At 39.8% G+C, this 22,149-nt stretch overlaps 1 protein-coding gene across 1 annotated transcript in view; it reads right to left on the bottom strand.

The window, feature by feature from the left end:
• Positions 1–19,568, bottom strand: part of NID1 (nidogen 1) — a 48,460-nt gene extending 28,892 nt beyond the window's left edge. The window contains exons 1-10 of the mRNA XM_082049970.1: positions 19,349–19,568; positions 11,909–12,208; positions 10,474–10,703; positions 9,448–9,875; positions 7,970–8,119; positions 6,459–6,710; positions 5,150–5,350; positions 3,048–3,293; positions 1,923–2,066; positions 626–754 (exon numbers count right to left, since the gene is read on the bottom strand). Coding sequence (XP_081906096.1) covers positions 626–754; positions 1,923–2,066; positions 3,048–3,293; positions 5,150–5,350; positions 6,459–6,710; positions 7,970–8,119; positions 9,448–9,875; positions 10,474–10,703; positions 11,909–12,208; positions 19,349–19,552 — 2,284 coding nt within the window. The 5' untranslated portion in view covers positions 19,553–19,568. The remainder of the gene's footprint in view (positions 1–625; positions 755–1,922; positions 2,067–3,047; positions 3,294–5,149; positions 5,351–6,458; positions 6,711–7,969; positions 8,120–9,447; positions 9,876–10,473; positions 10,704–11,908; positions 12,209–19,348) is intronic.
• Between the last annotated feature and the right edge of the window lie 2,581 nt (positions 19,569–22,149).

The raw sequence follows: 22,149 nt of genomic DNA, 5'->3' as shown, positions 1-22,149 counted from the left end.
CAGGCAGATTTCCTCCAAATCTCAAAGATTTTACCAGTGGCGTGATCTGTAGTTATGATTCCTTTTCAGCATGATTAACTATCACTTCAGAATAAGCCTGCAATTGCCAAGACACACTGGTTTAGACCTGAGCACTGCCTTGTCCAAAGGATGAATCTGTAGCTAAAATCTAATTCTGGATTAGATATAAGAAAAAAGCAAAACCCCAAAAAGCCAAAGCACAGGACTAGAGAAAATGCAGGAAAAGCCCTACCTCATCTTGAAAGTGAGATGCTGTGAAGTAACAACTGCTCACTTTAATTTTTCTTTTACAAACTTGAATTTTACCTTCCATGTGAAGTTTACAGCTAAATAATGGTACAGAAAGGACAGAAGAGTTCAATAATAATTTCCACTTTCTATTTGTAAACATTCTGAATGGGGAATTTTTATGAGATGAAAATAAAGTAGTTTAGGCACCTTCTTCAGTCACCTGATGGATTGTAGTCACTAATTGCAGCATGAACTTGTACATTCAATTCACATTAGAAGTCAGTGCACATCTTAGAAGCTGTTTTCTGTCTCTGTGAGGTGAATCACAGACTGAAAGCTGACGGGGAGCACTTTTAACAAATGTGAAACTCACCAACACAAGTCCGCCCATCGGCTGCAAACTGGTATCCTTCAACACACTCACAGCGGTAGGTTCCTGGCTGGTTATTGCAGACTGCATTGCTGCCACATAGAGCTGGCTGCTCTGAACATTCATCAATGTCTAGAATATGATAAGGATCCCAGTTATTACAAAGATGCATTTAATACTGATGCCAGAAAAACAGAAACCACGCAACTGATGAACAATAGCAAGCTTGCGTATTTTAACTACATCTTGGATAGACCACACCTCTTACGAGATATTAATATCCTGAAAATATCCCAAAAAAACCCACAACAGAAGAAGTTCTATAGTGGAGACTAAATCAGAGAGGAAGGAGAAGCCACTGAGAAAGAAAATGCAGCCTACAAGGTGATCAGAAGCAGTGATGGTTGGGAGAGCATAAACTTTAGAAAATACTTCCCCTTTCATTATGCATATACACACGGTGGACAGGGTGCTGGGCCATTTTTCTAGAGTGTGCTTTTGCCAAGAAAGATTGGATGAGATGATTCTTGAAGTCCCTTCCAACCTGATATGCTACAAGTTTATGATCTCTAATCCACTGCTGCTCAACTCACGGCACCAAAGGACTGGGAAGGAACAGTGTGATGCTGCTGTTTTCATCTGTAAGTTGATTTAAGGGTTGGAATTGGAGGGAGGGTTGTGGTTTTTTTTTTATTATTATTTAAGAAACAACTCAGTTAACTAACAGGGAAAATCCATATTTCGTTAACACACTTTCACCTCTTGAAAACAAGTATTTGCGCTGTGATTTGATTATTAAAAAAATACATTAAGAGCACAGAACTGCACAGAGTTGGGAAATAAAAGTCTTCTTGAACAGAAGGGATTTTCAAAGCAAATCTTGAAAAATATTATTTCAATGGGTTCCACATATCTATGCTCTGTACTCATGTGCATACACCATTCCTCATCTCCCTCAAGAACTTTTAGCCTAGTGGACTCATTTTAAGCAGAAATTGCAGAACAGTAAATTTCTCGCAGGTAAGTTCCCACAAGTTTTATGAGACGATGAACTAGGTAGGAAAGATGCTTTGTAAGTTAGCAAAACATATCCAAGTTCAACTCTCCCAGACAGTCCAACTTGCTTACTTTAATTATTGAGATACATCAGCTACCCCAGCACCCCTCTAACCTATCCTTCCCCAAACCAGCCTCTCAGGACAGTTCATTTTGCCAGAATGGCTGGTCCTGAGGGTCAATACATTCCAAGCAAACCAAATGCTACATTAGCTATCATTTGGTAATGAAAGTTTTCTGATACCATAACAAACGTTTCCATCTCCACGGAAGCCAATTGAACATTCGCATAAGAAACGATTTCCAGTTCCTGGACGACATATCGCGTTGGTGTCACAGTTATGTGTACCGGTGTAGCATGGATTCCGGTTAATATCAGCAGAACCATCTGCCAAGAGAGATCACATTTAGCCATGACGACTCTATCCAAGTAATAGCACTCAGATAAGGTCCAGCAGGAGATTGCTTGCAGTGCACAGGAAACAAGGAGAGAAAATACTTTTGCACCAGGAAGAAGGGGGCTTGCAGGTGATATGCAGGACATGAACCTCAGACACGGCAAGAGCACCTGCATTCCTTGTTACTTCTGCAAAGAACTGATGAGTTAAAAAAAAGAAAAAGAGAAGTCACAAAAGTCTCTCTAAAGAGAAAGACTGACAAAGATAATGCATCTTCCAGTCACTGACACTACACCCAAAATGTGATTCTTAACATCTTGGTTTGTTCGTTTTAATTAGTAGAACTTCATCTTTGTAACAAACAAAAAGAAGCACAGTCCTTTCTTGAAATCATCTGGTATGCATTTCCAAATTGCTCCTTTGTTTTGCTTTTTTTTTTTCTGATTTTAGTGCAAACAGACAAACTTGCACCGCTAATCCAAAAAAATACTCTTCATAGGCTGCCTGCTTTCCAAAGATAAAATACCATGTTTCCAGATAAACTACAGAAACTAGTTGTTACAATGGCAAATCTTACTCCCCTCTTTTGCCCTTTGCTCTGAAAAGACAAAACATTCATTAATAGAGGAACTATAAACTAGGTAAAGGTAAATTACACATTTTATGTATCTTAGCAGCAATAGATTCAAGGTGGTATGTTAGAATATTTCAAGGAATTAGATACTTAAATTCCACTGAATTTCAAGAGGAAATCACTTAAACACTCTTCCTCAAGTGAAAATACAAACTTTCAGCAGCCCCATTTATCTTCTTAATTTCTGGACCTGGACTTCTGTTGACTAATGCAACAAAATAATATAACTCATTAATTTTAATTAATTAAATAATTAATTAGGTATGCTAAAAACTATAGAAGCCTGGTCTTAATTACTCACAAAAGAGAAAAAGAAAGATTTCAAATTCATACATACCACTGATTGGACCGATGGAATTACTCATAGCATATCGCAGAATCTGCTCATCTCGGTTATAGAGGACAAATACACTGTCCACTGAGAGCTGCTGAGTAGCAGAAGCAGCATGGTGAGAGTCATCGTGAATGCATTCATCAAATGAGATGGTCTGTCGCCACTGATAGGCACCTGTGTACGTGGAAGCAACCCCGTCCCTCTCTGGCTCTGTCACCGTGTACTCTCTGGTGGATGATGAAGTGATGACTGCAACACGGCAACAAACACGCTGATCAGAACAGAGAGCAAAATTACTCTGTCCAATGCTATCTGTAGAGCTGGGGTACAGGCTGAGTAGTGTAAACAGAATTTTCAAAGGCAAGAAGGGATGGAAGTGGATGTATTTCCATGCAAAGGAATAGGCACTTGACCAGGCTTGCTCTGCTCTCAAATATTACAGCCTTGAGGAAATAAGTCTTGTAATTTATCTTGACATATTTTAAAAACTGAACTTTAGTTTGTGGGTTACCAGGTAAAGAAAGGAAAATTCAACTCGGAAAACTCAGAGGTTTCTTTAGATTAATTTAGATAATGAATCTATAAGCTAAGAAGGACAGGAGTCACCTCACCAGCACCAAACTACACCCCCTTTCAGATCATTGTGATCTGTTGGCCTTGGATTTTGACAGACTCCTGAGAAGCTGCAAGTCTGAGAGCTCTTGTGTGCTTCACAACAGTTTTCTATATTGTGAAAAATTGTGACCAAAACTCTTCAAAGCAGATCTGGGCTTGCAGATCCTCCCACCTACAGAAAGCTCCTCAGAATGCCACTACTCTTCCTATGGACATCAGAACACACCTGTATCTATCCACTTACATCAGTTAGCAAAAGCTGCATTTCTACCAAGTAATGGTGTATCAGATGTGTCATAGGACAGCAGAAGAATAACTATTTGAGAACTGGTAAATCAAAGCCAGCCTGAAGGATGCCTCCTTCCAGCCCCTGACTTTTCCTCCATGGGGACCGCATTTCTGCCAAGAAGGCAGTTGTTCTACAGAGCACACACTGCCCACACAACTCATCTGAAACTCTGAAGTTGTTCAGCACAAAGTTGAAGCTCCCTGCTCCTCCTCCTCACAGTCCATAACAACAGGCAAAGCAGCCAGAGGGCTTCAACACTGGCTACCAAAGCCATTCATTAGTAGATACAAGGCAGCGATGATGCAACTACATCATTTTCAGCTATCTCTAGCAATCAAAGTGCACCCTCTCCAGTACTCTCTCCAGTATTCACGTGCACCTGGGTGCAGCACAGGCTGCTTCCTTATTGCTCTTTGACAGCTGGGCTGGGTAACCGCCAGCAACACTCCAACCTCATTGTGGTTTTGCTGTGTTGAAACACCCATAATTTTATCCAAAGAAAGGAAAGCAAAAGAGGGGAGATTGCCCTGTAAATAGTGAAATGAAGAATGGCTCCCTTACCAAATCTCAGAGCCTGAGATAAGGAAGAGAGAGAGAGAGAGGAGAGATGTATTGAAGAGACAATGGAGGAAACTGATAAGGGAATTAAGAGGCTCCTAATTTTCTAGGCAGTTGTTCAAATTCAGTTCAAATAATACTGACAAATGCTTGTTACTAACACAAGGCATGGTCATTGCAATGCAGTTTACACAACACATACTGGTAAATAACTGGTTTGCAGAGTCTCATCGAACAAGACCAAAGCCCTCTAGATGACATCACCACAAAAGGTTACACACCAGTACAGCTCCTGCTGAAGAGCTGCAGATCCTACAAAAAGCTTTGCAACTTGTATGACTACCATCAGCACTGTGAAAATAAGACCAAGGAAAGGGAAATCAAGAGTGTTTGCAAACATCAGTTCAGAGAAAGTTAAATTCACATTTTTTCAATAAAAAGACTACAAATATTTGCACTGTCCCACTCATAATCCACCTCCTTTCGGGACCTGCTCCTAAGAGGCAAAAAGCAACTTTCTATAAATCAAGGTGTCCTAAGTACACTTGCTAAGAAGGGAATAAAATAACGTTTTTTGGATTGTCTTACTCTCTGCTCTGAGAAATGTGCACTTTCTTATAATTTCATTCTTAGGCAACCTTACCAGAACTAGAAGTGTGATAGAGTTCCGTGTATGGTTCTATATGGACTGATGCACCAGATGGGATCTCAGGTATTCTGCCCTCCATTTCTGTGCTGATGGTAAGGTGACCATGCTCATCAATTCCACTGAATCTCTGCTTTATAACAAGCTTCTCGTTGTTGCCAAGAAAAGTTACTTCAGTTTGCCGTGTAAACTCGCCACCTAAAGAAACAGCATTAGTTAAACCACCTAATAGTGGTTTCTGAATCCTTCTATCCAAAATATTGCTTCTAGCAGATAAAATCTAAATTACTATTTTCTGCAATCTTTGATGCAGCATAATTTCTAAAGTTCTGGGTTTCTACCGAAATAGCTGTCAGAGGTATTCTGATAATATCCTTGAATAATGCAAGAAAACTATATTTTCTTAAGCGCTACACATCCTAAATCGCAAGTAAGCCTGCAGAAGTGGGTATTTGTAAACAAAAAAAATGTTCCAACAAAGCTGATAATAGTAGGTCTTATCCTACAGTTAAAGTGGCAGTTGTACATTTCAGAGAAAACCTCTATTAGGAGCACAGTGAGTTAAAAAAAAAATCCAGTACATCTGTTTCCAAATCAAAACCAAGTGAAACGTATGTTATAAATTCCAGAACAAACTTCAAACACACATAATCCAAGAAAACCCCAAAACAAAAAGTTACGTTCCATTAAATTCATAGTACAGGGCTGTAAAGGATAAAATTTTAAAAAGAAACACATGTTCTCCTGGAACAGATTTGACCTACAGCTTGAATTCATGTCCACAAACAGCCAGATCTGGCCTCGAAAAGCTGTAATTGTGAACTGGGGTTTCCCTCAAATAAGTTAATAGAATAATTTGCATCTCACGCAGGAATTGCTTCTGTTAAGAATTTCAGACCTTTATGAGGTCAGATTTTCATTTCTCTTTTGCTCCATTGGTACAATCAGGCAATTAACATGTTAGACATCTTGTAATCATAGGGGCAATGTTTTTCAGTAGCTCTGTAAACTCTAGAACCAAAAACCAGATCCTTTTAAATTATCTCTTTCTTGCACAGGAACTGGCCAAGCCATTCTTCTCTCTAACAGGCCTATGTACTTGTGCACCTACAGTAAATTAAAAAGCCCAATATCTATGCATTGTAAACAAGGAAAATGGTGAGAAGTTTGATTACAAAGCAATCCATCTGCAGCTCAGAATAAATATGCTTTCATTCTATATTGCTTCTAAATACACATTTCTTTTCTCTCAAAACAGAGGAAAGCATAGCACAGCTTTTAAACATCATTTTAATGTAGAAGTTACCAGTAACACTGAATCCATTCTTATATCCTTGTTGTTCCACAGCAAACATCCATCCTATGATACCTCCAATAGAGGCAAGAGGCAGTAAAGAATACCCCAAAGTCTCTGGGATTGTGCTGATGGCAGTGTAGGCACGTCCTTGGTTCATCACGACATAGGAGTGGAGATCAGTGTTCTCGAATGTAACTGGAACAGGGTTATTTCCTACAAAGATTCTTCCTTTGACCTTTCCATTGACTCTCTGAGGAGAACCTGGCAAATCAATACAATACATCAGAACAAGATGACAGTTCTCACATACTCGCCAAGGTATGTGTTCAGAGTGTTCACTATGTTCAGAGACATTAGTGTTGAAATAAATAGCAAATGCTCACAGAATTCAACAAAGAGGAAACTGCCTAGAAACAGTGTGTTAATTTGCTTACATACACCAGTACGTGCATATGTGCATGTGTTGTCATTATACAGATGACTAAGTGGCCAAAATTGCCTAAAGAGATGCCCTTTATCCTCACTAACAGTTTTGTCTGCAAGGATAACTCCATAAACGGATGACACTGTTACAGTATTTCTGAGTGGCATACAGAAACTTCTTTTGAAGATCGTACTTCATACCAATACCTACTGAATGTAAATTTGTTCATTCCCTATTAGAAGGCTAACACCATTACATGTTAGAATAATTGACCTACTATTCTAACCTATTCTATTTCTTGACTCAAAATTATTGACCATATTAAGACTGTATTTTACAGAAGCAGCTACTTTGGATTGCTAGCTTTCTTTTGTATATAATTTCCCCACATGCAAATTCAGATTCTATTATCAATAGATCCTTCTTTTCTTTCTCTGGAAGATTCAGTTTTATGAACCAAAAGCTAAGTAGCAGATTTTGATTTCTTGCCTTATAAAACACAAAGTCTGCAGTCAGCTGTTTTACTTGTTGAAACGCATCTATACTCTGAGTCAAGTCACCATGAGGATTACAAGTGTATACGTAAGAAATTCCTTTATGGATTTTACACAGGAACAAAAATCTGGCAGATTAACCCTTTAGTAAAGAAGCTTAAAAGTCAGACAAAGATGAGCCATGCTTTTTAGTTTGATGATCCAAGTTAATTTGTTCATCCCCTTTGAACTGTCCATTTCTAGAGAGATGACCGTATCAGATTATAACACACTAGAACTTCACGACTAATTTTAACAAAAAACACTGGATGTTAATCCATCTATTAAATTATGCCAGTTACAGAAGTTTATTTTTTCTAGAAAGTCACGTTAAAATACATAATGCATATAACTGAAGGCCTAAAATAATTTGCTTCATTCAAAAAACCCACACCATTTTAGAAAGTATAGCTCACTTCTTAAAATACCTTTCAACAAATTGCAGTGATAAGTCTTTCAAAAAGTACTTAACAACGTCTTTTTTTACTACTGAAAACAGGTGGCCTTGTTCAAGAACACCATGTATACTTGCTGCTTATGCATCTAATTTTCAAAAAACTTACCTTCTGCTACACATTGTCTGCCATTTCCTTTGTAACCAGCAATACAACTGCAGCAAAATCCATTGGGATAATCTGTGCAAATAGCATGAACAGAGCACTGGTGCCGGTTGTTAGCACAGGTCTGTTGGACATCTGTGTGGTAGCGAAACACTGTAGAAAGCAAGACCAGACACTTATACTTCATGTAATTACTACAGTATTCACATATCCCTGGTTTAGTTTAAAAGTATCTCTAGACTCACTTGATTAGCTTTTTCATTTTCTCTTTTTAAGGAAAACAAACAACTACAATTGATTTTTGCTAACTTTGCAAATGCAAGTAGTAGTCTACTATTTTGCAGAAATTATCGGGGCTTCAGATATTAGAAGACTGTTTAATTCTACTGACTTCAGCAGATCTATATTAATCCAGATCAGTTAAACTGTCTTACTGAAACTAAACCCACAATAATTTTAACGTGGCCTTGTTTCCAAACAAAAGCAAAAAGGAACCTTTCCAACCTTAGTTAAGATTACATGGTTATAAACAGCCCTGGGCAAAAGAGATGGGGAAATCAGTTCCTACGGAATGTGTCAGCTTTAGGAATACAATTCTCTCTGCAGGAAGCTTTCCTTTGGATGGATCCAGGTTCCACAGACACACCATAAACGTGCTCCCCTGTGAGCTTGATTAGAGAACTAGTTTACTAGACTGGCAAGATCTGAATCTGAGGTGACATCTAAGTTAACTACTTTGATTAATAAGATTAACTTATTAAATGTGTTCAGATGGCATCCTGGGGTGTATTAGAAGGGGGGTGGTCAGTAGGTCGAGAGAGGTTCTCCTTCCCCTCTACTCTGCCCTGGTGAGACCACATCTGGAATATTGTGTCCAGTTCTGGGCCCCTCAGTTCAAGAAGGACAGGGAACTGCTGGAGAGGGTCCAGCGCAGGGCAACAAAGATGATTAAGGGAGTGGAGCATCTCCCTTATGAGGAAAGGCTGGGGGAGCTGGGTCTCTTTAGTTTGGAGGAGACTGAGGGGTGACCTTATTCATGTTTACAAATATATAAAGGGTGAGTGTCACAAGGATGGAGACAGGCTCTTCTCGGTGACAACCAATGATAGGACAAGGGGTAATGGGTTCAAACTGGAACACAACAGGTTCCACTTAAATATGAGAAGAAACTTCTTCTCAGTGAGTGTGACAGAGCACTGGAACAGGCTCCCCGGGGGGGTTGTGGAGTCTCCTACTCTGGAGACATTCAAAACCCGCCTGGACACCTTCCTGTGTAACCTCATCTGGGTGTTCCTGCTCCGGCAGGGGGATTGGACTAGATGATCTTTTGAGGTCCCTTCCAATCCCTAACATTCTGTGATTCTGTGATTCTGTGTAGTGAGAAGGTAACACACTATTTCTTTAGTACAATCTCTTGCACACCTCTATTTTTTTGCAGCCCATGAATCTTAGAAGGACCCAAGCTGTACAAAAGACCTTACCTATACCAGTTTCATCAAATTCTTCCACATCTATGACTTGGGGTTGCTGTGGGGGAAACTGCTGGACCTGAAATGGGCGAGGTGGAGCTTTTGCTGTCGGGAAATCTTGATGACTGTAGAAAGATTCAGTTGAAGGTGTTTCTGTCACATCTTGGTACGAAGTCTGAAAGTCTTCTGCAGCTAGCTGAGGAACACTATATGTAATGTGGTGCTGATCATCTTCTGCGCTGTCGGTACTACTGGTGACATACTGTTGTCTTATTTCAGTGGAGCCATAGTCTGACATAAATGGTTTTGAAGTCATCTCCTGGTCTTGTTCATCGAACTCTAGGCTCTCCAAAACGTTGCTGATCTTGGCAGGCACAATACTGTCAGATGAGCTGCCAATCTCAAACACCCAGACACCTTGCTTCCCAGCATTGCTGCTTCTATCAAAGAGAAGCATATACCAAATGAAAATGATCAAGCACAAGTTGTGTGGTATCTCTAGCCTACACAAAATGTCATCCTTCACTGAGAAATATCAGGACAAAGCTGTCAAATTATCTTATCTCTATGCTTATCTACAGGTAGTTTATTCAGCTATAAAATCCCTGAGAGTTTGCACAGCATTTTTTCTCCACACCCAGAGCTTTTTTCTTGAGAATTTCTAGCCTGCTTGTCTCCAAAGTGATAAGAAAAAAGGCAGATATTTGGGCCACAAAGACCTTTCTAACACTTACTAGTACTTTGTAACTCAGTCCCTTTCAATCTTGTTCACTTTTTCTTTCAAAAAAAGACTGCCAAGGATAGACTACAAGGAGTTAAAGTCTAAAGTGGTCCTACTTTTAGAAGGGCTTTTGACAAACTAGACCAAAGTTGTCCTATTCCTCAAGAGGGTGGATATTCATCAGTGGCAGACTTTGTGATTTCTCATGCAATGCCTAATGGGATCTTATTATTTCTCATTGACTCATGCTACAATTAAGAAAAACATGGAACCTCTTGATGTTTTCTTGAGGAGTTTAAACAAATAAAAAAGCATACTTGTGCAGGTTTCTGATGCTGTCTTCATCATTAGCAATGACATTGTAGGATCCTGGCTTTTCCCAAAAATAGTAGTTTGTAGATGCTTGACTAAAGCCAACCATAGCAGGAATCTTTTCATCATTGTTCTTGGAGTATGTACTATAGAACTGCAAACTGTCTTCTGGATAAAGGAAAATTGCATAGGAACTGGAATCAGAAGAGGCTAAAACAGCCTGGAATGTGTTTCTCTGTGGAAAAAAAAAAATAACTTCCATTTACTCAAGGAAAAATAGTCAAAATAAACAACAGTAAAACACTTTCTTAAACACAAACTCAAAATCAGAATTTCCATCACACAAAACGCATCATGTACTTCCTAGAAGAAATCAATATTATGCAAGCTTATAATTTGCTAATGGAGTTTTAGCTTTAGCATACATAAACATTAAAAAGCATTATCAAAGGTAAGTTAAATCTATTCAGAAATATCCAGAGAGGCTGTCTAAAGCATAACAATTCTAAGTTCTGTGACATGCACATGATGCTGTATCCTCACTTGAAAATACAGTGATGTGCTAAACTACATAGAAAAATTCTGGAAGCAGAATATTTAAAGAAGAGTTAAAGTTTCATGTTGCTGCAAGTGTCTTTTCCTGTAGGAACACTCCTATATACTGTAGGAACCGTCAAGATAGTACCTCAGACATCAGCTATTCATTACTACCAGGTGAAGAAACATTACTGTGAACACAATAGTTGTGTCAAGTGATGCACAAGAAATTAATCTTTGACAAAATAAGATTTGCTAACTTGTGGTAATGTTCTCAACTTCATACATTGTGAGCAGGCTCATCAGCTGGGATAATTATGGTGCATAAAGTATCTTTGCAGGATAGTAACTAACATGGTTTAAAAGGGAAAATGGTTTGCAAGTAATAAAAAAAATAACCTCTAACTTCTTCATTCTTCTTCATTCAATAGTAGCTACAAAGCATGATCTTTTAGAGAACGCAATGTTCACAGTCTGAAGCTCCTATTAGTCCATATACCTATCAGATTTTAGATAGTTTGATATCAAAATGACTTAAGAGTTGGCTGAAAAATGCAAGCCAACTGGATTATATTGCACAGATGAAGGGCAGGATATGCTACTATTTCAGTTATTACCACATCACACTTAACATTCAGAGAGTTGTCAGGGAATACAAAAGCATCAGCTATGTAGATTCAAGCATATTCTTTTGAATTAATAAAATACTGTAAAATTAAAATCAAGAAAAAATTCTGGAAACTCCTATTTTGCTTCAGCCTTTTCAGCAACAAAATACATTCTTAACTGTACAGGATTCATTTAAACACAAAGGAATTCAAGCCTTCAAAGCAACAGGTTACAGTGATACACTCCAGCTAAACGTGTGTCCAGTATGTCTTACAAGCTCTGATTAACATTCACCTTTTCTTCCAAGCCTTGATCTTCTCCTGGTGCCTGGTAAGGAGCCACGAGCTTCCAGGTAACAATAACAACACTGCTGGGATCAAAAGTAGTCTCAGGGAAACCACTTTTGATATAGTCTGATGCAAGCTGCAAGACATCTGAGGATGAATCTTCTCTGTAATACACATTTCCACCTCCATCTGTTGTGTCCAAGTCAGCCATAAAAGGAGCAATAGCCCCAAAACTGACTGGAAATTGACCAAGATATTTTTCTTCACTTGAAGGCTCATTCACTGCAATAATCCCATTAGTGGCAACCTAATAAAAAAGTGGAAATTATCAGATAGATACTGTTAATATGGCTGTCTCCCACACCTTTGTGCTCTAGATCACAATATTTTCATTGCATTTCAAAAAGAAATTGAGTCAAGAGTCAGTATTGTATTTGTAAAGTAACTGATTTTTTTCAAGTTGGTTTTTTTTTTGGTATCGTGTGTCATGAGTCCTGGGATTTCAGTTGCTCAAAACCAGAGGCGTACTTTACAGATAGATCGACTTCTTTTCCCTCAATAAAGATTTTAGCTATTTAAATTTCAGGCACTTATTGCCTCTTCTAACAAAGATGCACATAACCACCATTTTTGACAAGTTTCCCAGTCTTTCTCAGACGAAGACCCAGGGCAATCCCTCTGTCAAGAATTGTGTACAGACCTGCCCAGATGATCAAAAGCTCTTCTCTCTTTTAGTTGTCACTCTCCTGAAGAGCAGTTTTACAACAACATGGCTGGGGAGAGTAAGGATGAAGCAAGTATTTGCAACAGTTCCTTTTCCAGTTAACCACTGAGGTGATTCTTACCTGCTGTAAAGCAGAGTGGACTACAAATAACCTTTATTAAAGTCACAGTATACCCCCTGGAAATGTGGACTTCAATCATGAAGGTAGAGGGGGGTGCTTAATGTGGACAGTTTAGAAAGTTGCCTGTTCCCAAAAAAGTCTGATGTTGAAAAAAAAAGAAAAAGGAAAAAAAAAAAGAGAGGAAAGGAGAAACTGAACAGCTTTGCCTCATTCCACACACACACACATAAGTCATGACACAACAGGCTATGTCACTCCCATGAAAATGTGGTAACGGGGTCAAGGATGCAAGTGGGTCAGTTGAGCTTTCCTTGCTACTGCAGCACTGCCTAGAAGCTGATAGAACTTCTGAGCAAAGAACTAATCTACACATAGATGCTCAAAAAACTGTTCCATGATTAAATGCCGTAATAGCTTGGGTGAAAATCTTCTAGGAAGATGTACAGATTTCTCTTTGCTTGGCCAAGACTGCTCTAATTTTCACTTCACTTCACCCATCCTCCTAGGAAGCTGTGAGCACAGCTCCTATACCACAGGCTATAGAGGCTAGGAGACAGAATTTTTATAGCAGATACAGGCCATCCTGTAAATTCCCTTACAGTTGAGTGCCCTGACACAGTCCTATGGAAAACTGGCTCTGTTGGGAAATTAAAATAAAATAAAATAAAATAAAATAAAATAAAATAAAATAAAATAAAATAAAATAAAATAAAGCATTAACATATATAAGTGAAACTCTTAGTCTGAAAATGCATACATACCGACTCAGCGAGATTTAACTGGTCTGTAAGATGACAACTCACAGCCAACTACCTCTGACTAAAAATAAAACAAATAAATACATACATACAGGTAGATGCTACAGTGTATCCAAATGTGACAGCCAAACTCCCTTAGCAAACCTGAGCTGTCACACACAGAAGCAGCAAACAAGACCAGAGGTGTCAGGCCTTGAGGCAGTGTATGAACTACTCACACACAGCTTTTTGTCCCAGATCTTCTTCCAGATGTGTATGGCACTGTACGGAATCAGACACACACAAGTGTGTTTCCAAGAGTTTGACTGTGTGATAACAGGACACATCTGGCTACAGGCAGCCAGGCACTCACCACTCTGGAGCTGCTGCCATACATGTGGATGACTCAGAAAGGGACAGAGGTCCCAAAACTGGCTCCACAAGCTATGAAACTAAAACTGCAGTCTCCCACATATTTATCTCGCCCACAGGGATTCCTGTGAGTCCAAGAACAACTAATTCCTGCTGGATCTTTTCACATGGTCAAGATATTCACAATGTTACACAATCTTTATGAATTCTTGGAATAGGGTCAGAATGGCCACTGTGACCCAGACTGCAAGGCCATCCAGCCCTGTGGCCGGTCCCCAGCCATACCTGTTAGCTTACGGATTCAACCAGAACAAGAGAAGGACATGCTCATACTCCTCCGACCAGCCTCACTGACCACATTCAGCTCAAGTGATTCCCCGTGGTTTGACTGTTTCTTCATCCTCAGTGGATCTCCTTCATGTGTTTGTTAAGTCTTCCCTTCAACACATACAAACTTTATGCGTCCACAAAATCCCTTAAAAAGGAATTCCACAGATCTGTGACTCATACCCTGAGGTCTCTCCTACTTTTTTTGTTTTCAGTCTGGCTCTCAGCATCATTTGATGGCCCCTAGTTTTTGCATTGGGACATACAGCCAAATCCTACCCAGTCTTTCACTCTATGTAACTTCCTACAGAATGAAGCCCCCCAGCCTATTCATTCTCATAATCTCCAAATTTTTCTTTCCCTTTTCTACCCATATATTTGGAAACAAGGAGGCCAATGCTACATATATTCTTCAAGACACAGAGAAACTGTGGGCTGGGCAAGCCTGTCAGGGATGTTTGCTATATACATCTTGGCAACACCCTTTAAAATCTGGACCACCATTATTACCACTAGATATGGCAAATCAGAAAAAGTGTACTACAGGAACTCTTACTACAAATCACCCCTTCATATACAGCACACACCTATACCTTGAATCTTCCTTTGGCTATCCAGGGAATCTGAGCATGTCCCCTGCCACATGCTAGTGGTCAATCAGCTTGGTATATAATGGTAAGCACAAATCATTAGCTAAACTTAGCAAATAGTTCATGAGGTATATCAGAATTTACTTTTTAAATGGCTTTATGTATGCTGTGTTGTCTGCAGATGTATAATTTCATTAGTTGCTACAGTGAAAACCAATTAAAAAGTTAACATCATGTAAAAAATGGGAAGCTTTTTTCATGCATGAACTATGTCTCTAAGATATAAAGCAGTATGTAATCTGGTACAAGCATGATGGGAATGCAGGTCACATTAGAAAGGCAAAGAGGAAGCTGAATATTGTGATCATCTTTTTTCCTCTAATAATTTGAGACTTAAGAGTGGCCACAGATCCTAAGATGAGCTATGAATTTTAGGAATACAGAACTGAAAAGACAGCATGGGTTACTGCAGCCTAGACCCCGCAATGGCAGGCAGCCATGCAACAGAGCTCTAGGCCAGAAAGGTTCCCAGAACATCTATTACATCTATACACTAGAAAATCCCTCATATCTCTGTAAAGCAAAGCTAAAACTTACCCTAAAAACTAAAAGTCACCAGTTACACTCTACCACTGGAAGAGAGTAGAGAAAATGGTGGACATTAAGACATTTTAGCAAGGAGATGCGCTTCACCTTTAAAGTAATAAATTTAGAGTAAATTAAAAGTTTTTCCCGTCCTTCTCCTTGCTCACACTTTTTGAACACAAGCACCCCTACTCCCACTTTAAATCCTCTTGTGAGAGATGACTGCTGTTTGAAGTATTTTAAACAAGTTCCATGCTCTTCATCAGATTTGGTGTGTGCAGTCTTTGCGGCTGCATGGTCCCCCATTTATGGAAGAGATTAAAATAACATTAAGAGAAAACACAATCAGGACTAGTTAATACTACAGAACAAAGCAGAGACCAGAAGAAACGACCTAAAATTCGGCCTTCCCCTTTTCACAAATTAAGTGCATGCTTCTGACTATTTGTTTCCTATTTTGCTAAAAATTAAAACGCAACAAGTAAAGTTATTAAGGAGATGCAAAAATCCCAGCTCCATTTTAATTTGTTTCTAGTTTATAAATTAGATGGTTCAGTTTCAAATGTTAAGGGAATGCTTGGTTGCAAGTACTCTATCACCCAGAAAACATTTGCAAGCCATTAAATGAAAATAAATACAAGAACTAACTCACTTAGTGAAGAGATTTTTAGTGTACAGAAAGAACATTCATCATTACTGAAAAAATGTTGTTAGTTTTCAGATTTTACAATACATTTCTACTGACAAAGATGGGGCATAGTATGTATTAACTTTACTTTGTTCCTTTCAAGGTCACATGGATAGGTTAACGTGTGAACCCCAAAATAAAGAGAAGTAATTCAGGGTAAGTACTGGGTTTCATTAAAATCTCATTCCTGTCAAAAGGGAAAGGGGAGAAAAGAAAGCCCTCAGGTAGGCGTTGTCTAAAGAAAGCCCAACTGTACTGTATATCTTTCCTTTTAGGGTATAATACTATTTAACTTGACAGGAACTAACACAGATGTATTTTTAGCATGTTAAACTTCTGGATTACACACATAGTTGACATAATTCGTGGTTTGTAACATAACAAATCACACACACTCCATTATAGGTCCACCCAAAAAAACAAAGGAGAAAGAAGTATAAAGTAACAAAATACTTCTGTTGAAAGAAAAAGCGTGTCTGTGTGTATAACAAAAAATTAATCTTAAAACAAATGAGGTATTTTTCCTTGTTCAGTTACTAGGCATTTTGAAAACTTGAATATTTCTGAGTAAGACAGTTTAGAAAAAATTGATTTCTTTGTATAATGAAGTGTCAGCTGACTTAAAGCAGCAAAATTTTCTACTATAAACATGACCAACTATTAATTTAGGAAGTTAATAAAAGTAACGATTAACAAATTTACCCAAGTTTGCCTTAAAGGACTCTGATTCTTCCCTAAAAGGAAATAATCCCTAATCATTTAGCTTTTCCACATCAGTGAGCCCTAGTGTAAACTGAAAAAGCCTTAATAAAAGTGTGCTATTAAAACAAATAGATCAGTATGGGGTAGTGATGGGATTAAATGTTAAAAACCTTGCACAGGAAAACACCATATTGAAGATTACAGTACGTGAAAGTCTGTTTCCACTTATAGTAAATAAAAGTTCTCTCTTCTGTCTATGAAAAGAAAGAAGGTTTTGTTGCCAGGGATTTTATGACAAGTGATACTAAACAATCGTTCCTCAGAACTCCTTGCCTTTTTTTATTCATGTGTAGACCTAACTAAAACAACTCAGCTTCTTAGCTGGTGGAAAAATAGAGAACTCATGTAAATTCTCAAGTAATTGAAGGCAAAATTTGCAAAAACCAAGCATTCAAAAATTAAGATAAGGTTGTTACATTATTTTGATGTACCATACAGAAACAAGTATTTCATCACAATGACTCAAAATCAGATCCAGGAATTCCTTTGAGTATTATGATGTATTTCTACCAATACCACGTATTACTTGTATCAGCTTGGTAGTATTTACTAACAACTAGCAATACTTTGGCAAATTCGGCTCACTGAATAACATCACAGAGCTTAGTAAGTACTCACTACCAATATACAATATAACTATGTATTGTGAAGGTGCATTTAAGGCTGCTCAATACCTCTCCTTAATAAGTATACATCTCCTTTCCCTACTCCCATACAGGTCGTGCTATGCTTTTGTTTTGCAATACTTGTGACAGATTAAATGCAAATTACAATCCTGTGCATATTAAGCAAATGGATACTGAAATACCATTATCAGATTTTTCCTATATTAAAATAATTTATCCTTAGTACTAAGTAATCACAATGCAAGAGCTCTAAAAATTATTCTGGAATAGCCTCTATACAGGTATTCTTCCAGACAAAAACTAACTACAACCATTCCTGTTTTATGATACAGGCAAGTAACGAGATCATTAAACTAAAGAAACTTAGTGTTGTTAACCAATTTACTGCTCTTTGAAGACTCTGCCCCCTTTCTGTCACTTATCTGACAAGTTACTTGTTATCTTTGCTTCTCAGTGACTGATTGATACAGTTTGCTGCCTTTCAAGAATACGTCTGTACTTCAAAAAGTGTATTTTTTACTTGGGTTGGCTAACCATTGACCAAACTTAGAGTATGGAAGACAAGACGATGAACTAAGGGTCAAACTGAAATCTGAATTCCACTTAATACTTGTGAATTGATTTGTCTTTACTGACAGTCTCAGTTACCAACATTAATTTTCTACACAGGTGTAACTTGAATTCCTCAAAATTTCAGATTTCCGATGTAATTTCAGGATTTATGTAGGTAGGGGCAGTGTGGACAATGAAAAAGAGCACAACTTAAGTGGCAGCACTAATATAATTCAGTGTAAAGCAAGCATGTTAAATCTTTAGTGAATACCCACAAAATGGACTCAAGTAAATGGGAACTACATAAAATTTTGACTGTGGCCACACGGAGATCTAGTTTCCCAAGTGTCTCCATGCAGAATAGTCCCCAAAGTTGCATCTTAAACCCAAGCTGCCAAAGCACGTTGGTTTATCTGGACATGGAGGTGGGTTTTAACTTGAACAGATTAATGCACTAAACACACTGAGCCTTCCATACTAAGACCTTTCTAAATACACTAGTTGCCATCTTCAACTGCCAGCCTAGATGAGGCTTCAGGGGAAAAGAGGCAATGATAAACCAGACAGTACTCTTGCAGCGTTCTGAAGGCATGCTGCCATTTTTAACATTCTTTTCTGGCTACTTTTGAACAGCTCTGCTCCAGACAATCTGGTTTTAATCCCACCTTCATATACCAAACGTCCTTCACTAGCCATAAACAGGCACACACAACTCTGGGATGCAGATTCTGCTATGAGGCATGCACACACGGCAGAGGTCTGCCTGCAGCTCAAAGTCTGCAATTGCTCTGGATATATATTTCCCCTCTCCAAGGAGACCCCTGAGCAATGAACACTTGAGAATGCCTGAGCCATTAAGGGGGCAGAACAGCACTCTCAGTGCTAAGAGGTGCACGTCTTGGACATCCCAGGCTGCTGGCCAGATACTCATAGTTTCAGTTTTGTGACTTGGGCATGCTGAAGCACACAAAACATAGAGCACAACAAGGATGTTTCTTAGCTGGACATACACCCTATGTGCGAGCACAAAAAATGCCTGGAGACAGCGTTCACTCTGGATAACCGATTACACCCTCTTTACCCTCCTGCTGCCTGTTGCATTGCCTCTCCAGACTCTGGGCATCGCAAAGAATCAGCTTGATACCTGACTGAACACAACTGGAACAATTAAGCTCTTTGGACCAACCTCTGACCACGGCGCTCACACAACCAACGTGAAACCAACTAAGCATCACCACGCGACAACCCAAAGACAGGCAGCTCCACGACAAGAGGCGACAAACCCGGCGTAGAATCCCCAACAGCCTTTCGGATCCTCCGGCAGCCGGAGCGGGGCCCCGCGCCCTCCCGGCCCCACACTTACGTAGAGGGAGCGAACGGCGGCGCCGTAGAAGCGCAGCGCCGTGCTCAGCTCCAGCGCCGCCGAGCGCGCATCGTCCCCGGGCTCCAGCGTGGCATCCCCTCGCTCCTGGCCGTGCGGCAGCAGCGCCAGCCGCTCGGCGGGCAGCGCCAGGGGCAGCGCCAGGGCCAGCAGTGCCCAGCGCGGGCAGCTCGGCCCGACCCGCATCCCTACAGCTCCCGGCACCGCGGCCCCGTCCCGCCGCTATAAGCGCGGGCAGCGGGGGTGGCCGGGCGGGGGCGCGGCCAATGGCTGCGCTGGGGGCCGGGGGACGGGCGGGACCCGCTGCCCCCCGGGGAGCCCCCGGCACGGCTCCGCCCGCCGCCGGGACCCCCCGGGGCCCGCTCACACAGCCCGGAGCGGGAGACAGAGCGAAGGGGGTTCAGAGAGCAAAGCGGCGGCAGCTCCGGGCACGGTTCACCGGCAGCGCTCTTGGGGCGCGGGGCTGGAGAGACTCAATCGCTTTCGGGACCGGAGCGTGTCGCTGGTGGGGTGAGGAACTCGGGAAGCTAAATCGGTGCGGGGTTGCAGGCATCCGGCAGATGCTTTCAAAGCTACGGATCTCCCAGGACTAGCGGGGATTCTGCGTTAGTTTGGGAAATCTGGATTCACACTTCTCCCAGCAGCTGCAGGGTCTTCCATCAGTGAAGTACCAAAATGAACGTGAGACAAAACTATGAATCCCTATGCCATCTTCTGAAATATATTGACACCAGCTTATTATCAGGGGAAAATGATGAAATACACTGGAATGCGTTCCATAAATTCACAACAATGTCAGAGCTGCATTTGATTGTAAAATAAAAGTTTTTTAAAAAAAATCTGTAAATGAAAACTCACTGATGATAGGAGATACACAGAAAATAAATACGAGATATCTAAATACATTCTATGTCTTGTTTTATAACTTAGTCCTGCTCCAAAGAAACACTCGGAGGCAACTGAAGAATAGTATATTCCATATATTTTTCCTAAAGCTTCCAAGTGAAGACAGCAGTGTCTAAGAATTAAATCTTGTCTGGTAAAGTATATGCCGTGATATTTACACAGCATGTTTATAGCAGAAAATCACCTGAGGAAAGGCAACTGAAATGCTACCCACATGTTTTTTACATGTTTTTTTACTTTTCTTTAAACACATGATCATTTTTCTGGTAACAAAATGTAATTTTGCATTTGGCGAATTGCAAGAGCACAAGACATTCCAGGGCAGAGCTATAGCTATGACTACCTAAAAGAGAGAAACACATTTGAATACCTAATCACCATTATTATCACTAGCACCTATTTACAAGTGACTTGTGTATTTCTGTGAACACAGCCACTGAGACAAGCAGTGCTGTGTCTGGGAGGAAGACAAGTCTTCTCTCCACACAAGTCAGTTTTCGCTGTATTTTCACCTGCAACTTCCCTCTGTATTTTCAGCACCTGTAAGACAGTAACAAGTGGATTCTGGGATATCTGGCTAACCACTGCTACAAAAGCAGTCTCTTGGCTGGATCACCACCATATGTGAGCACAATCAGTTTTACAAAGATACCTCAAGATACCCAGCTGAGGGATCCTTCTCTTCATTTGACAAACAGATACTTAAACTACAAGCAGTTAAGAAAATTGTAACTTCTTACCCACATTAAATGTGTACACTGCAATATTACCAAGTGCTTTCACCACAAAATCATTCTCCCATTACAAGATCCCCTGTCCAGCATAAGCCTGTTTCCAAACCTGCAGAACCTAAAGGCAAGATGTGCTTGTGCAATGCAGCTCCATAGCAAAGAGAAAGCCTAAATTAGACCCCATAACACCTCTACAACCCCATATGCACATTCAGTACATAAAAATGTCATTTCTGTTAGGCTTGAAGTTTTCCACAGCCACAGTTTCCTTCAATATGAAAGCCATCCTCAAACAGAGGAACACATAAGCATAACAAGAAAAAAACTCTGAGAGGGTATCTTTTACCTGTCAGATCTGCATTATTTCCTAGTATTACATCCAGAATTTGGAGGATGAGGACCACTGGGAAGCCAGAAACTGGGAAGCATTAAATCTGAAATTTATTTGAAGGCTAAAGAGTTACCTACATGTGCATGTTTAAATAGTCATGTAATGGTAAATCCTTTGTCCATTAGTCAGTATATTGTGATTATTTAGTCTGTTTTTACCTTGAATAAGATTACCTTGTATGCAGCTCCCACTGTGAGAAAAATTGTTAGTTCTAAGACTAAAAAAAGTATTTTCAGTTGTTATCCCTAGCATCTTCAATAATGACCTGAAAAGGGGATAGAAAAGCATGCTTAGCTATGATGTAATTAATTGGGGGATATTAATGCTAACACCAACCAGAACAGAGAACACAAAAGACTTTAATGAGATTTAAGAAGGGAAGAAAGGTATTCAGATGCAAACTGGAATATCAGAGGCTAACACACCATTGGGAAAAATCTTCCAGAACACAGCTAGTAAATGCCAAGAAGAACATAATATTTTCAATGGATCATAAATCAGATATGACAGCAGTTTACATCTAGCATCCCTAGAGCAGCCACTGAGATCCTGTACAATGAGCAGGTTTTATTGTGTTACAAGGAGGTGACATTGTCTGAAGGGATATAATGACACTGCCTTTCCAGAGATTTCTGTGAGATCTCTGATCTCACAAGCAAATTCACCACTGAAGAGAATTCAGAGTGAAACAATAAAAAAAGATCAGAAGACTAGGAGTCACATAGAAGGAATTGTTAAAGAACTTAACACGTGTA

The sequence above is a fragment of the Streptopelia decaocto genome (genome assembly GCF_964273445.1).
Source record: "Streptopelia decaocto genome assembly, chromosome: 3".
In the NCBI taxonomy this organism is placed as follows: Eukaryota; Metazoa; Chordata; class Aves; order Columbiformes; family Columbidae; genus Streptopelia; species Streptopelia decaocto.
The sequence above is the reverse complement of the archived record's forward strand: the minus strand, read 5'-3'. Positions and strand labels throughout refer to the sequence as shown.